General features: G+C 42.1%; 1 protein-coding gene across 4 annotated transcripts in view; it reads left to right on the top strand.

Annotated features, from left to right (window-relative positions):
- The window catches only part of asap1b (ArfGAP with SH3 domain, ankyrin repeat and PH domain 1b), an 85,821-nt gene that overhangs the window by 61,482 nt on the left and 9,167 nt on the right, over positions 1–15,172 (top strand). For all 4 annotated transcript variants that reach the window (XM_024803753.2, XM_076888215.1, XM_076888216.1 and 1 more), the window contains exons 12-22: positions 1,603–1,690; positions 1,962–2,010; positions 4,769–4,935; positions 7,227–7,360; positions 7,557–7,648; positions 7,728–7,914; positions 10,056–10,141; positions 10,844–10,959; positions 11,047–11,114; positions 13,436–13,543; positions 14,724–14,952. In XM_024803753.2, the coding sequence (XP_024659521.1) occupies positions 1,603–1,690; positions 1,962–2,010; positions 4,769–4,935; positions 7,227–7,360; positions 7,557–7,648; positions 7,728–7,914; positions 10,056–10,141; positions 10,844–10,959; positions 11,047–11,114; positions 13,436–13,543; positions 14,724–14,952 (1,324 nt within the window). The remainder of the gene's footprint in view (positions 1–1,602; positions 1,691–1,961; positions 2,011–4,768; positions 4,936–7,226; positions 7,361–7,556; positions 7,649–7,727; positions 7,915–10,055; positions 10,142–10,843; positions 10,960–11,046; positions 11,115–13,435; positions 13,544–14,723; positions 14,953–15,172) is intronic.

Raw genomic sequence — 15,172 nt, 5'->3', positions numbered from 1 at the left:
CCATATTTCTGCATGTACAGCGTCAACAATCGGGTGGATTGTGTGTGAAAATGTTTGCACACTTTGAATTCAGCTTGAGGAGGAGCCTTGATCACTTGTTGAGGCCTCTGTGAGGCTGTGCTTGCTGTATTAGCTGAATGCTAACATGCTCACAATGACAGTGTTAAATGCTGATGCTTAACTGTGTTCACGATTGTTGTAATTAATCGGCACTACAGCTAAGGGTGATGAAGTTTAACCTTTATTTGACCGTATGATGCAGAGAATAATCCATTTATTTGGTTCACAGTTTGACGACAGCATCATATTAAAGATAAGACTACATGTTCCAGGACACAGACGCACAAACATACGGCCTTGCATTCATTCCTGCATACACACTTCCAGAGACGCTAACTTATAGCAATGACTCTTCAGCAGCTTCGTTTAAAACAAACCAGAGATTCAGCCGACCTGATAGGCTGAGGAAGTTTGTTCCAAACATTAGGAGTTACAGCCCTAAAAAGTGTGGAACAGTTTAAGGGCTGCTGCATGTGCTGAAGCTTGGCCATGTAGGGCTTCATGTGTTCTCAATAATTTTCTTTTTAAATGGATTCTGAGTTTCACTGGATGCCAGTGAAGGGAAGCAAGAACAGGGGTGATATGTGAGCTGTGGCTAGTTACCACTCAGACTGAAGGCTTAAGGGCCGAGCGGGTGGGTGGCGTGGACACCCAACTGTTTGAATGAAACCATAGATGCATCTATGAAACATCCTGCACGAGTTCTTGTGAACCCAAGTGTTCAAATAGACCTTTGACAAAAATAACAGGCTATGATGTATAATCGCTCGTGTCATGACAATGCCGGTACTAATACGTTGTGATTAAGGGAGCATGCATACATTAAGGCTGAATTTGGTGATGTAGGCGTTTCAGTGGTGACCTGGCCAGGTGGGTGTTCTTGAACTTGCACTTCCAGGCAATTTGTGCCACCTTAAGACGCTACTGCCAGGAGGCTTAGCCTAGCTGCTGCGTTCTGGACCAGTTAAAGACTGGCTGAAGAGAAAGAGGGAATCAGACGGGAGAAAATTAAGGCGACTGCTAAAAGTTCTAAATTATTGGGTGGCAGTAGAGGTTTGAGTTTTGCAAGGATTCTTAGATTCAAAATTCAAATGCAGGGGAATAATATTGATAGCAAAATTCCTGGTGGGGATCGTAAGAACTGAAAATTAGAGCCTCAGTTTTGCCGGGATTAAGATGAAGGGAATTTGAAGACATCCAGTTATTAATGGCAGTGAATTATTCAATGAGGTAGGAGAGGCTGACGGGTCGCCAGCTCATCCAGGTGATGATATTACCCACAGATATTACTGTTTCTGTGGGTAATACGACGATGATGTCACTGAACGATGAAAAGTGATCCACACAGTCACTGCAGTTCATCCAAGGAACACCAGCTTACATGCATACACATGTCGACTGCTTCTCATTTTGAGATGTTTGACTGAACTTAAATCCCCAAAGCAACGAAATATTTATGTCCCTGATGTGAGGACGGTGTTGTGCTTGTGTGTAATATTTCCACTGTGGTCCAGTGTGTGATCTTTGTGTTTGTTCTTACAGTCCAACAGGCAGCCAGTCAAACTCAACCTGCTCACCTGCCAGGTGAAACCAAGTACTGAGGACCGGAAATGCTTTGATCTCATTTCTCGTAAGTTATACACACACACACACACACACACACACACACACACACGGTCACGCACTTTAACGCATGCCTGAATGGCTCTGTGACAAACACTTGTAATATGATGAGAGTTGCCTCTTGTAAAAGGACCTGTGGAAACTCCACATGCAGTTTTCTTTGTATAATAGTGTATTAAGAACACAGATAAGCGTTAGAATCGTTTGCTGCATGCTGGCTATCATAAATGCAAAAGTAGACATTTGCATTTTTTAACTCCACCGTTTATTGTTTGCAGATAACCGGACGTATCATTTCCAGGCCGAGGATGAGCAGGAGTTTGTCATGTGAGTACTTCAGGGTAACGACAGACACATGATCCTCGTTCTGCTTGTTATCGCTGTTTGAATCAGTCTGACACCACTTCGCCTCAGTCTACACACCCATTTATTCTTCTATGTGTGATCTCGCTAAAGGTGTCTTTAGCTGTCAGCTAAAGGTTTTTCATTAATTGGACGCCGGTTAGTCGCTGGTGTGTCGCTTCATTGTCACTCTTGAGCACAGGAAGTGTTTTTCACTTTGTAGAGAGCAGTGAGGCTGCGACTCTGTGGCAGCGAGGATGGCAGTGGGATTGGTGGTCTGGAGTAATTCAGGTCGCTGTAACTTCATACTGTTGCTTCCCCATACCCTCACGCACGAGCAGACACACATACACAGGAATAACCACGGTTGTGCTACCTATTTAAGAGATCCTTTCACACACTTAACGGGTTTAAATTCGTTTTACAGCAGTGTTATAGTGACTGCACATGAAAAATAAGGAGGTGTGATATAAAAAAGTGCCTTAGCGTTGTTCACTTTTGCCGTTTCTGTTGAAGTCGAATCGTATTTATGACACAAGAAGTCATATTGTTAATTGGCGAGTTGTCTGTGTAGTCAGACTCCATGAGGACAAATTTAGTCGTCATTGTGGCTAAAAAAACAAGCGTTAGATAATTTTTGGGAACTATATAAAAGCCTGTACGTTGTGTTTTTTGAGTTACAGGAGCAGTTCTGCAGTGCAGAGTATGCCGTCTGCATTCATGTGAAATTTGAATAATTAATATGTCACAAAGACACGGCTTTGCTTTTACCATGTGGGAGGACGAACAGAAAGTTAAATTTGTAAATTAAGGCTGGTTGGTCAGAGTAAAGCAGCTGCAGGCACGTTAAACTGTGCAACAGTCGTTTTTTGGTGTCTGCGGTAACCATGTAACGTCGCTAATTTGTCATCGTGTTGTGGAAACCGGCCGCCTCAATTTTCCAGAAATTTCAAGTGAAACTAGCTTTGTCAGTTTGTGAGAATAAGTCACAGGATGATGAATGCACGAGTTTTCCTGTTTGCTTGACGGATTATGGATCAGATTTTGATTTAAGTAAATAAATATGTTTAGAAAAGTACTGGTATGTGTTTTGAACTACAAGCGCACTTGTTGCCAAATGCGCTGGTCTGATTGGTCAGATCTGTTTATACTCATGTGAAAATCTGAAAGACCGAGCGTCTACTGAAAGAATAAATATCACAGATTCATCCAGTGAAAGTACGCGGTCAGTGTGAGCGGCGGACTTAAAAATGAGTCAGAAAAATATTTTTAAAGCATGAAAAATTCACCCAGATTTTACACGACCAGTGTTTAAAGGCCTTCACTTCTCGAAGCTCAAAGCAACCCTACTTTAACTTAAAACAAAGGCCACAACACTAAAATAATAAAATAAAACACAAATAACAATGAAAGAATAGAACTGAGAAACTGGGATTAATCGATTGTCAACGTACGTATGTGATTTTTAATGAAACTATTAACCCTGTTAATATAATACACGTTTAAGCAATAAAGTATTCTTTTAAAAGCCAGATATTTGTTTAATATTTAATTATTTTTTAAAAAAAAATTGTCACAAGGTTCAATTAAAACTCCATTTAAAAAAAATTATATTTTGGTGATTTTTGTTTTCATGCTTTACAGGCTTTTTAATAGCTTGCCCAACAAACAGGAGCTGGGATGAGATCAGCAGTTGCGTACAGATAAACAAAAACAGTTGAATGCAGTGTTGTGATGGCGTTGTTGGACATAAGATGTGATTCCCCCGGAGCCGAATCACTCATAAACACAGAGGACTGAAAACAAACCCGAGTCTGAATACTGTCGATCTGCCACTCTGTGATGCTGTGGCTGTTCTTCCTCTGATGGTGGAAACTTTCTTCCAGCCTCGCTGTGGCTTTGCCTCTTCGCTCAGTCCTGCTTGAACACTTCATGTTGCTTGTAGTCCTTTGGGATGCCACTCGCGGCTCTGCTCTGCTCCTTCCGTCACGCAATTCCAACTGCAGTGGTGTCGGCGATGGCGTCGTCTTCTTTGTAGTTCCCTTCAAATATTTAGTGTTTCATAGGGCGCTCGCTTCACGTAATCACGCTCTTCCGCAATTAGGCCGGCAGCATATTATAATGCATATTGTAAGCAAACACGCAAACACTTTTGGCCTGGCATCTGCACACCTACGCATTAGTGGATTAAAATATCTTGTTTTTCCACACATGGAAATAAACAGACAATCGAATGCATCGGTTTGTGTGCCCACTGTCTGTCTGCTCTGAGAGGGGATTGAGTGGCAGTGACAGAGGAAGGGCTGTGATCGGCTGCGTGTGTGCAGATTGTGCTTTGTGTAGTGAAATGCAGGAGGTCGTGTTTGTACGCCCGCCTCGTTGTAACGGCCACAGGCCTGCGTGGGTGCACTGGTTCCTCTTTAACCTTTTCGAAGAAACCAAAGAATGGGCAAATATTTGTGTGTTTTAGCATCTTTGTAAAGCAAAAATGCAACATAATCCCTCCTTTTAGCGTCCCTGTTGCTGCTTTTCTGTGTATTTTTGTGATTTTGATGCATTTAGACAAGATAAAAGGTCACCGAAGGCTTTAAGAACCTGTGATGGGCGCTTTCCTGACATTTTATCACAAAATGATGCTATGCTGAATTGCTCTCCTTAACTTTACCCCTAGCTGTTTTTATCTCAATAAAGTAAAACTTTATTTTATTGTTTGTAATGTCTCTAACAATGTTCCCTCTTGCAGTTGGATCTCGGTGCTGACCAACAGCAAGGAGGAGGCATTAAACATGGCGTTTCGTGGCGAGCAGAGCAGCGGAGGGGAGGACGGATTAGAGGACCTCACCAAAGCCATCATAGAAGACGTGCTGCGCATGCCGGGCAATGAAGTCTGCTGCGACTGTGGAGCTGCAGGTGTGTTTGTGGAGCTGCGTGAGTCCATTTAAATGTGGACCATGTTTTATTTAAAGCCGCTCTCCTGTCTCGGTAGCTTTACAATGTCACCGCTGCCTTGAACTCCGTGTCCTTCAGTTAGATGGTTGCTGAGCGAGCTACACTGCAGTGTGTGTGCGCGCATGCTGGTGTTGTTAGCATTCAGGGCGCAGCTCTATCCCGATACTCCCCCTCACATTAGAAAGCAAAGAGTCAGCACTCAGGAGTGCCGTGGACACTCAGACCCTCTGACTCTCAGCACACACAGGCTTGCATCCACACACTCCACTCTGTCTATATAAACACACACAGCAGCTTGCAGAGTACTGGGGCGGTGGACTTTATCTCTTGGGGGAGAAAAAAAAAACATTTCTGGGCTTTGAGAAACAACATCATTACATCACGATGTTACATAAGTCACACACGCTTCGTCGACCCCTGCGGTCCTCAGAGAGCGGAGGTAATTTGTCATGTCTGCTCTCTTGTTGCTGCATCCGTTCATATACATGGCTTTGGCATAACACATGTTCCAGATGTGGATTTAAGCATCTGATTCCTGTTGTTTTCCTTTATCTGACCGAGAAGGTGACGCCCATGCTTCCCTTTCCTCAACACATAAAATTAATTTGGTGGTTGAAGGACCTTTTTATGACTTTCAAAGGTCACCTCGTTGTTCCCTCTGCTGCTCATTCGATGCTCTGACTGGAAATTCATCTGTAAGATAGCATTAATCAGCTATAGAGGACCCATAAATTCACAATGCATCTGTTAATTGTGTTGTGTAAATGTGTGCACGTGCCTTCCTGCAGTCTGTGTTTGTGTGCATGACTCACCGGGTTATTGGGCTGTCTCTATCATTTCCACCAGCCTCCTCTGGTGTTAACTTGTCAGCTTCAGACAGAGCAGCACCCCTCGCCTCACAGCATCAGCATCACTGAGGTCACAGTTTAAAGCTTCCTTAATTCCCCCGGATTGCATCAGAACATCAGTCAGCAAAGTCGCTCAGTCTCTGGAGGTTTCGAGGATCTCTGTGCGCGTGCGCGTGCGCCTTTGTGCTTTGCAGTGGTGATGCATTAATAAATAAAGTCAATGAATATAGTGGAAAAATAAGCTGTGGTTTAGCAGCTCAATCAGGGCTAGTTTATTCACAAGATGGTTGTTTTCTGTTGCAGTGATTTGAGGATATGGTACATGTGGACATGCAAAGCCTAACTGGCAGTTTATGCTTAGTGCTGTTACCCTTACGAATGGTCTGGCTTTACATGCATTTCAGTGTTAATGCAGGACCACAGATATTTCCAGAAAACTGAGGGAGAGAGTGTTGCATCAGTTAGAAAAGATGAGACATTCTGTGGAGGAAGAAAAAAACCTAAGCAATCGCTTTGTTTCCTGTTTCAACTTCTTCTTTTGTGTCATCAGAGTCAAGCACGCCTCAAGCATCACTATAAATGCTTTTGTGGCGGTTTTAAAGTCACAGTGCTTGCGGCCAGTGACTAGTGCGGCAAGCATAACGCAATACAGAACAGGCATCAGTTATATAAGAAGTCAGGAAGAGCTTGAAAAGAGGCATCTGTAGCGGAGGTGGGTTGCAAAGCAGATTGCAGGGCAGCAGCAATTTAAAAAGGAAATAAAACTGCATGCTGCATGTAAGATTTGCTACATGTGGGGAGGTTTATCAGCTGAGCCCTCGATGCTGTCGGATAGGGTTGTCAAACATAAGGCCCGGCGCCCAGAATTGTCCCGGCAAAGACTCTAATCCAAACCACTAGATGGTACTGGAAAATGTGAATGAGCGCATAAAGTTTGGACTTCAAACTGTATTTTCATACATTTTACAAAATTTTTACTGATGGCTGAAGACCTACCTCATTGCTATTCATACTATACAGAAGTAATTAAGTAATAAATAAAAGTCATCTAAAGGTTTCTGTTTGTTTGGGGGTTGTTGTTGTTTTTTTTTTTACACAGTATGTGCACAGTGAAAACATTGTTTTTAAAGCAGCATTTCTTTATCATTTAGAAAAACTGATATTTATTGTTAAAATTGCACTTTTTGTATTAAAATGTCTCAGGAAATAAATACATACTTAAAATTTAGACTGGAAGAAAGGAGAGTTTCTTTGATTTGGTCAACTTAAGATCAAAGCGGGCTGTATATGTGGCCCACAATGTAAAATGAGTTTGACATCCCCACTGTAGGAGGTCAAATCACCACCTGTTTATATATCAGCCTCCTGTAGCCGTAATAACTTGTATTACACTGTTGTCTATAGACCCAAAGTGGCTGTCCACCAACCTGGGGATCCTCACCTGCATCGAGTGCTCTGGCATCCACCGAGAGATGGGAGTCCACATTTCCCGCATCCAGTCCATGGAGCTCGACAAGTTAGGAACCTCAGAACTCTTGGTGAGTCAGACAAACGGCCTGTCGAGGGAACTGATCTTATTTTCGAGGCACACCCTTCACTGTTTTCACCTGAAATATGAGGAATCATGAAAGAGTATTGTGAAGACAGGATGGAGCCAATTTTAATCTGTAAAGCTGCAGGGATACATCATATGTCTTTCTTTGGTTGCTGATGTTTCCCTTCTTTCTCCCACAGCTGGCCAAGAATGTAGGGAACAGTAGCTTCAATGAGATCATGGAGGGAAACCTCCCCTCCCCATCACCAAAGCCCACTCCCTCCAGTGACATGTAAGTTTTATATATAAACAAATCTTTATCTCTCAACTCAACTCTCTAACTTTTTTTTTTTTTGACATTTTGTCCACAGGACAGTGAGGAAGGAGTTCATCAACGCCAAGTATGTGGACCACAAGTACGCGAGGAAGACGTGCACGTCTGCGGCAGCTAAAATGATCGAGTTGTTTGAGGCGGTTCAGTCCAGGGACCTGCTGGCACTTATTCAGGTCTATGCGGAGGGGGTGGAGCTTATGGAGCCGCTTCCAGAGGCAGGACCGGTGAGTCAAAGAGACATCTAAAGGTCTGATTTATCCAAAGTTAAAAACACGATAAGATAATTTTGTTTCAAACATTTATTTTTTATGGTGTCGAAATCAATGTCAGTAGAGGTGAATCGAAAAATAAACATTAGTGCTTTTAAAGACTGACGGTGTTAGATTTGTCCAACAGTTTTCTTAGTCTTATAGATAGATAGAACTTTATTAATCCCTTGGGTAGGTACCTCTGGGAAATTCTATAATAAGTCATGTTTTTTGAAACTTTTTAGTTATTTGTTTAACTTGAAGGAAATCTCTCTTTTATTGTGTGTCCACAGTTTAGGAACTGTAGACTATCAAAGTTTGCAGAAACCTAAATTATAGGACTTTTTATAGGTCCTACAGGGCAGAAGAGAAACTTTTTATTGGCAACAAAAGCTCTGGTGTACACAACGTACTGTTAAAGAAAAGGCTCTAAAAGTGGAACATAGCCCAGAAAATGGATCAACAATGAAGTCCAGGCTTTATTAACTATATGTTATGGAAGAAAAAAAAAGAAATAGAATAATTTTCAGTCATATTTCCCTTCAACTTGCTGCCTAGAACATCTCCCCAAAGTGATGCAATGCGGAAAGAAAATGGAGAAGCGTAATCTTGTGATTATAAGAGAGTAAAACACCACATCTGCTTTGTAATAGCACTACACATAAAATTGCACGCCTAAAACAATTTGCTGAAGATCATAAAATTGTGCCTTAAAAAGTGCATCTTTACAGATGGGGACCATTTATGCCAGTAAAGCAAAACATTATATCCAACTCTGACGACACCTCGCTTCTCTGTAGCCAGCTACAGATCACACTGTCAGGTAACTCTAAGCCAAAATCAGCCACAGGGTTAAAAGTTTAAAAGGCCAGTAGAGGGTCATACAGCGAGCAGAAATCACAAATAATCAAGAAAAAAAGCACATGAATGAACCCTGTATGGAAATGGGCAGTAATTAAACCATTAAATGGCTTGAGGAGCTCAAATGAATTCAAACATGAACACTTGAAGCCAGAGCTGTCCGCTTCTCCTGACAGGACTATGCAAAAACATGCCTGGAATCATAACACGTGCAGACTGCGACGCTCAGAAGCCGCCTGGTCAGTGCTCTGTGCGTGTTCCTGCAGTGGTTTCATCCTCATGTGTGGTTTCTTCCCAGCAACACCACCGCTGCTGACACGTTCTTGCCAGCTGGTGAATTATTTGGCAGTTAGAAATGGGTGTAACAGTTGGAAAATTCTGAGTCATCCGGGTTAACTTCTCCAGCAGGTGGTGATAGCCAGCAAACCTCCACCACATTGCAGGGCATCATGTGTTTTGGGTCCACATATATTTAGATGGCGACATCTGTAGCGGCTCAGTTCATGCGTCTGTTTTTTATTTTGTGGTTCAGCTTGTTTTGGGTTTTTTTCCCCCTCTCGCTTTTGTTCTCTTGCCTTTTTGCTGTTTTTAGGCAAAAATGAAAGTTGAATAACAAGCAGTGTCTGGTGAGGATACAGTACCGTGAACAACATGCGTGATAAGACTTAATCTGACGTAAATGGGTCAAGGTTTTATAACCCGAACACGGTCGTTCCCTAATGAAAAATTAAGTGCACAATGCTGCAGAGGAATAAAAGAGGATATCGTCTGGTGACGGAGAGTGGGGGGGTGGTGCTGCTGAACGCGCTGTGAAGTCTGACTCACCGATATCTGATCTGCTGCTGTCAGTGCATCCAAAGGGCTGCACCGTGACTTCCCACCCCCAACTCAAAACACAGACAGCGTGACAGCAGTGCGTGATTAAATCCGACCCCCTCTCAGATGCCAACAGATCCACTAAATTTAAGCGTTAGCTCCATATGTTTCGCCTTTACCTCCATCTTTAATGCTGAATCTAAAACACCACCACCTAGATCCAGCTTTGGTGCTGCAAGGCAGATGAAATAAAAGCAAGAGACTCCCAGGAATGGACAAAAGCCGGCATCAGGCCTGCAGAAGTATTATTTTTAGGAGCCATTTTGTTTACTGCAGCTTGTTTAAATGCTGAAAGAGTCGCAGACAGAGAGAGAATACAGAATGGATGCTCCCCAAGATCGCCCCACTGAGTCTTTGCTGTGTTTGATGGCCCCCTGCAGGAAGCTGGAGAGACTGCACTGCATTACTCTGTACGGACTGCTGACCAGACCTCCCTGCACTTGGTGGACTTCCTCGTGCAGAACAGGTACATTTTGTTTTTTAAAGAGCTGCTAAACCTTTTAGAAAATGCAGCTGCGTGCATTCAGCTTGGCTCAGGAGGAGTGCAAAGAGCTGTTCAACTTTCATAAAAACACGCGCGAGTACTTTGGAGTAAAATTGTGTATAAAACAGCACAGCTTGGTGTAAACACCCTGTATTAAATTTGATCCGTCTGTCTGCTGCGAGTCACTTTCTGTGCTCTAGTCTAATAAAGCAGTGCAGAGGAAAAGCTTCACGCGGCTCAGCTCAGCTCAGATTCCCACAAGGCAAACAGAAATGGGTCAAGCACTTGTTCTCTGCCTTAATTTATTCCTCTCCTTTCAATTGTTTACCCACCACTGCTCCAACTGCACACAGTCTCCACTGCTGAACTGAGACCCCCTCATTAATTAAACCCATGTCTAGGACTTGTCTTTTAATATTTTTTTTTGTTGCCTTCATGGGAATTGCAGAAGATCTAAAGATTGCTACTGTGCCATTAGCTGTAGTTTGTAGTTTTTCTTGAATGATTTAATGTCTCACCTCTACTCAAGACGTCTAATGTGCTGTTTCCAATCCTCTTCTTTCATGCTAAACCTCAAAATCCTGAGCAATAACATATTAACCTAAAGCTGCACGACTGTGGAAAACACCCTCAGGCATGTGACCTCACTGCGCGAGTCTTGTTTTTGTTTTTTTCCTAACTCAGCGGTAACCTGGATAAGCAGACGGAGTGGGGGAACACCGCCCTGCATTACTGCTGCATGTACGAAAAGCCAGAGTGCCTCAAGTTACTCCTGAGGGGCAAGCCTGCCACCGACATCAGTGAGTCACACGCCGAGCTTCGTCCTCCAGTTAATGCCATCACCTATCAGACTCCTAACTGTTGATTGTCCGTCCTCGCCCTTTCAGCCAATCAGAATGGAGAGACGGCGCTGGACGTTGCCAGGCGACTGAGGAACACTCAGTGTGAGGAGGCAGTAAGTATAGGACCGACCAGCTGGACATCTTAGTAGATCATTAAAGGCCCAGAAACATTACACAAACCCCCCGTCCTCCCCCAAACATACACACAGCCACATAAAGGGTGTTCATCAGTTACCGGGCAGTTTAGTGAGAACACTAGATGGCAGTCAGAGGTCTCTCCAGCTGCGGGCGGTAGCAGCAGCAGAGTGGAAGTAATGGTTGATATATGTTTGTTATTAACAGTCATATGAGCAAAGAAGACAGAAAAACACTTTAAATGCTGTTTGGAATCTCTGAAAAATAAACACAGTTGGACAAATCTTTTATTGTTACAGGAAAATGTGCCTATAACAACATTTTATTTACATATTAACTAGATTTGTACTTGAATTATATCTGTGATTAAGATTATTGGCTATTAGCTCGAGCACATATAGACGATCTAAGTTATTGATCTTTGTGTCACACATAAGTCCTTATGTCCTCAGATGTAATTAGTGGTAAGCCGAGGGGACTTCAGTCTATTTCACCCGCACCTTTCCCGACAGGTAGACAGTATAAAAGGTGAAATCATCCTCTGTACTGACATCAAATCATTAATTTAGAGCCAGATAGTGTGCAGCATGTGTGTATTTTACTAGTGCGTGCCCATGCTGCAGTGTTATTTGGTCTATTTGTGGATTTGGTAAGCTGATATTTTTAATCACACTGAGAAAAGTAAAAAAAAAGTATGGAGTTATCTTGTTTATATGAATAAAGATAAATATTGGACTCGCTGTGTGATCATACACAACAAAGTGTATTTACCTCTTCGTATGATTAAGGGACCACGACCACTTATCATCCAGACACTGCCCACCGCCATATGAAGTATATAATGACAAACTGGCATGCAACACTTTGTCTGAATATGCACCCATGCAGTAGAAAGGGATTTCGTACGTTAGCTTTCTTTACAAATGTGCTTGCACATTTTTAAAAGTCTGTAACATCCTGGAAAAAAGCTGATTTGAAATCTCATCTCCACACCTTCACAGCGCATTTATAGTCAGCTGTTGATTTGACATTAAACTTGTAAATACAGTGAACTTCACTTCATAGGCTGAGTATTGATAGTGTAAATGTCACAGTTTGCAGTAATGAAAAATAATATTTTTCTCTAAATAAAATGTTTTGTTGTGAAATTAATCTGATGCGATGCTTTTATGAGGTGTTGCAGGTGCTTAAACATTACAAATGGGTCATTTTTGCCTGTTGCTAGGTGGTTGCTAGGCAAAATGATGACATCATGAGAACCTGCAGGGGCCTAAAATATATCTGTGTGCCAGTTTTAGTTGCAATCATGTAGCAGGAATTTACAAGCAAACAAATTTTCTGTGTTATGGTAGAATTTCAGGTCTGGTGCCTCAATAAAGAAGATAATTTTAATTCCAGTTATTTGTAAAAATAAATGAAAGACTGAAACATAAATAAAAATTAAATAAATAGAAACTATTATCTAAAAAAAATCATGTTGAACTGTTACTTTAGCTACGTTTTTTTCCTCTGATAAATTTGTTTAGCAGTTGTGTTGCAGTTTCATATTTCTGTGCCTTATTTTATATTTAAACAATTTTCAAAATCCCTCATATCTATTCCTCACATTTGCCCCTTTTACAAATAAATTTAATTCAATATTTTTCCTGCCCCCTCCTTTTTTTAACATACCTTCTCCCCCTGAGTTAATACCATATATCTGTAAAATCTCCATCTCTATACAACCTCCAGATGTTCATGTTTGTGTCCTGTGCATCATCAGTGGCTGCAGAGAGCAGTTAAATCTCCAAGTCTCAGGGTTTTTTTAGTTTAACGATGTGCCAGACAAGAGAAAAGAAGTAAATAATAAAGCCAAATCAGTGACTGTTAGGATAATGGGTGTTATTGACTGGGTGGGCAAAGCTGTGGATTATTATTATTGAAGGTACACGTGTGGGGAAAAGTAAATAACATCTTTAAAATCTTACTGTTTGAGAAGAAAAATAAATAATAATAATACATTTTTTAAAAACTGCTGTTGTTTTTTGTGTTCACAAACTGGATAATTACTGCCGTCTAGAAAAGAATGATGACTGATGCTCAGCACTCACTGTGGCTCTGACTCAGTCTAACCTGTGACATTAGTCTCTTTACGCTGCCTCATTATTTCTTATTGCGCTGCTTCTTCTTCCCATTCATAGTTTTTTGGGGGCTTTAATTAGCAGCCAGTTTTGATCCACCTTCTCTGTCTCGTAGCCGTAATGATCTGTTTGTGTAGAGCTGCAGTTTGAGTTAACGGATTTGTTTGTGTGTGTGTCAGCTCGTGCAGGCCGCAGAGGGGAAGTTCAACCCGCACATCCACGTGGAGTACGAGTGGAGCCTCCGACTGGAGGAGATGGACGAGAGCGACGACGACCTCGACGATAAGGTCTGAGCACGATGCCGAATTTAACAAGGAATCTGGTTATGAGTGAGGCTGAAGGTCAGATATGACTGTTCAGATTTCCTCTGCAGCCCACTGGCTGTCTGGCTTTGTGCTTTATTGTTGTTGTTGTCGCCTCCACATCACCAAAAAAAGAACTTCCCCATAGATTCATATATGTAGAGCACGGCTGTGAAGCTCATTTTAGTACATACGTGGGTCACATGCAGATAAATTTGACCTTAAATGAGCCAGACTGATGATAATCTATAAAGAAAACATTTTTTTGGGGTTAAGAAGTCTAAGTACGTTCTGAAAATGTCCACATTTCTGGATTTCAGTATTTGGCCAACCTAAGGTCATTACACAGATATGTCATTCTAGTAAATCAGCATGGCTGGGTACCGTTCAGCCTAAGAAATTAATCTGTAAACTTTCCTAATATAAAAAAACTGCAATTTTCTGTTAATTCGAAGAAAATGTTCCATTTTTCCTGTTGAATAAAATATGAAATTGTAATTTATGTTGAAAACCCACCTAAATTTGTGTGTTTTTGATGGTTTCTAGTATTTATCTTTGTGTAGTTTAAAAAAGCATTCACCGGTTCAGATCAGACTCTTTAATGACCCGGTTCTGGTCCCCGGGCCAACAGTTATTTGTCATCTCTGTCTTAAAAGCATTTCAAAATAAAGTGTAAAAGCTCCCTTGAACATCACCAAAAATAATACTAGAGGTTCAGCATTACTGATGGCATGTATATTTTAGTCATCTTAAAGCACAAATGTGTAATTTTTTTGTCGCAGCATCAGTTCTGTAGTATTACAGAGGAATTTTGTGATTGGTAAGTGGTTAGCCAGTGAGTATATTCTGTATAATCCTCCTTTATGACTCTTAGAATTATTTACAGTTGACAAAAAACATATTTTAATAATTATGACCTGAAACTAGCAGGTGAGCTCATAAAATCATCATGGAAATGTTTGGAAACGAGCTGAGGGGCTTTTTACCAAAAATCTAGACGTCTGCTTGTAAACAGAGGAGTCTCCACCTGCTGGCCACTGTAAAGAATGCAGGTTTGGGGCATTTCTGCATTGGGTGAAAGCTGCATCGATCTTTTATCGCGTCTATGCTCAGGTTACAGTGACTGATGTCAGCTTGGTCTCATCTGTCATGTGTCCTTCTGCAGCCCAGTCCCATCAAGAAGGACCGCTCCCCGAGGCCTCAGAGCTTCTGCCACTCCTCCAGCCTCTCACCCCACGACAAGCTCTCCCTGCCGGGCTTCATCAGCCAGAGGGACAAGCAGCAGCGTCTCTCCTACAGCGCCTTTACTAACCAGATGTACAGCGCCTCCACCGACCTCAGCTCCTCCCCGGTGGCCGACGGGCCGCCGCTGCCACCCAGGAACCAGGGCAAAGGTCAGACCTAGCTGCTCCGAGCGGCTTTGAGCCTGCATCGGTTTTCCGACCGCATTCAGTTTTATCAGGCTCTAGCTCGAATAAATTCAGGAGGTCACATTCTGCTAATATCTCCTTTTGCAAATGTCAGCCTGTGATGCAAATGGTCTAAAGGTTGTATGCATGCTCTGCTGTGGCTGATAACTGTGGAGGAAAGATGGCCTGTGGAAATGACTTTATT

This window comes from Maylandia zebra, linkage group LG9 (genome assembly GCF_041146795.1).
Source record: "Maylandia zebra isolate NMK-2024a linkage group LG9, Mzebra_GT3a, whole genome shotgun sequence".
NCBI classification, from domain to species: domain Eukaryota; kingdom Metazoa; phylum Chordata; class Actinopteri; order Cichliformes; family Cichlidae; genus Maylandia; species Maylandia zebra.
Note: the sequence above shows the minus strand (reverse complement) of the source record. Positions and strands in the feature narration are given on the sequence as shown.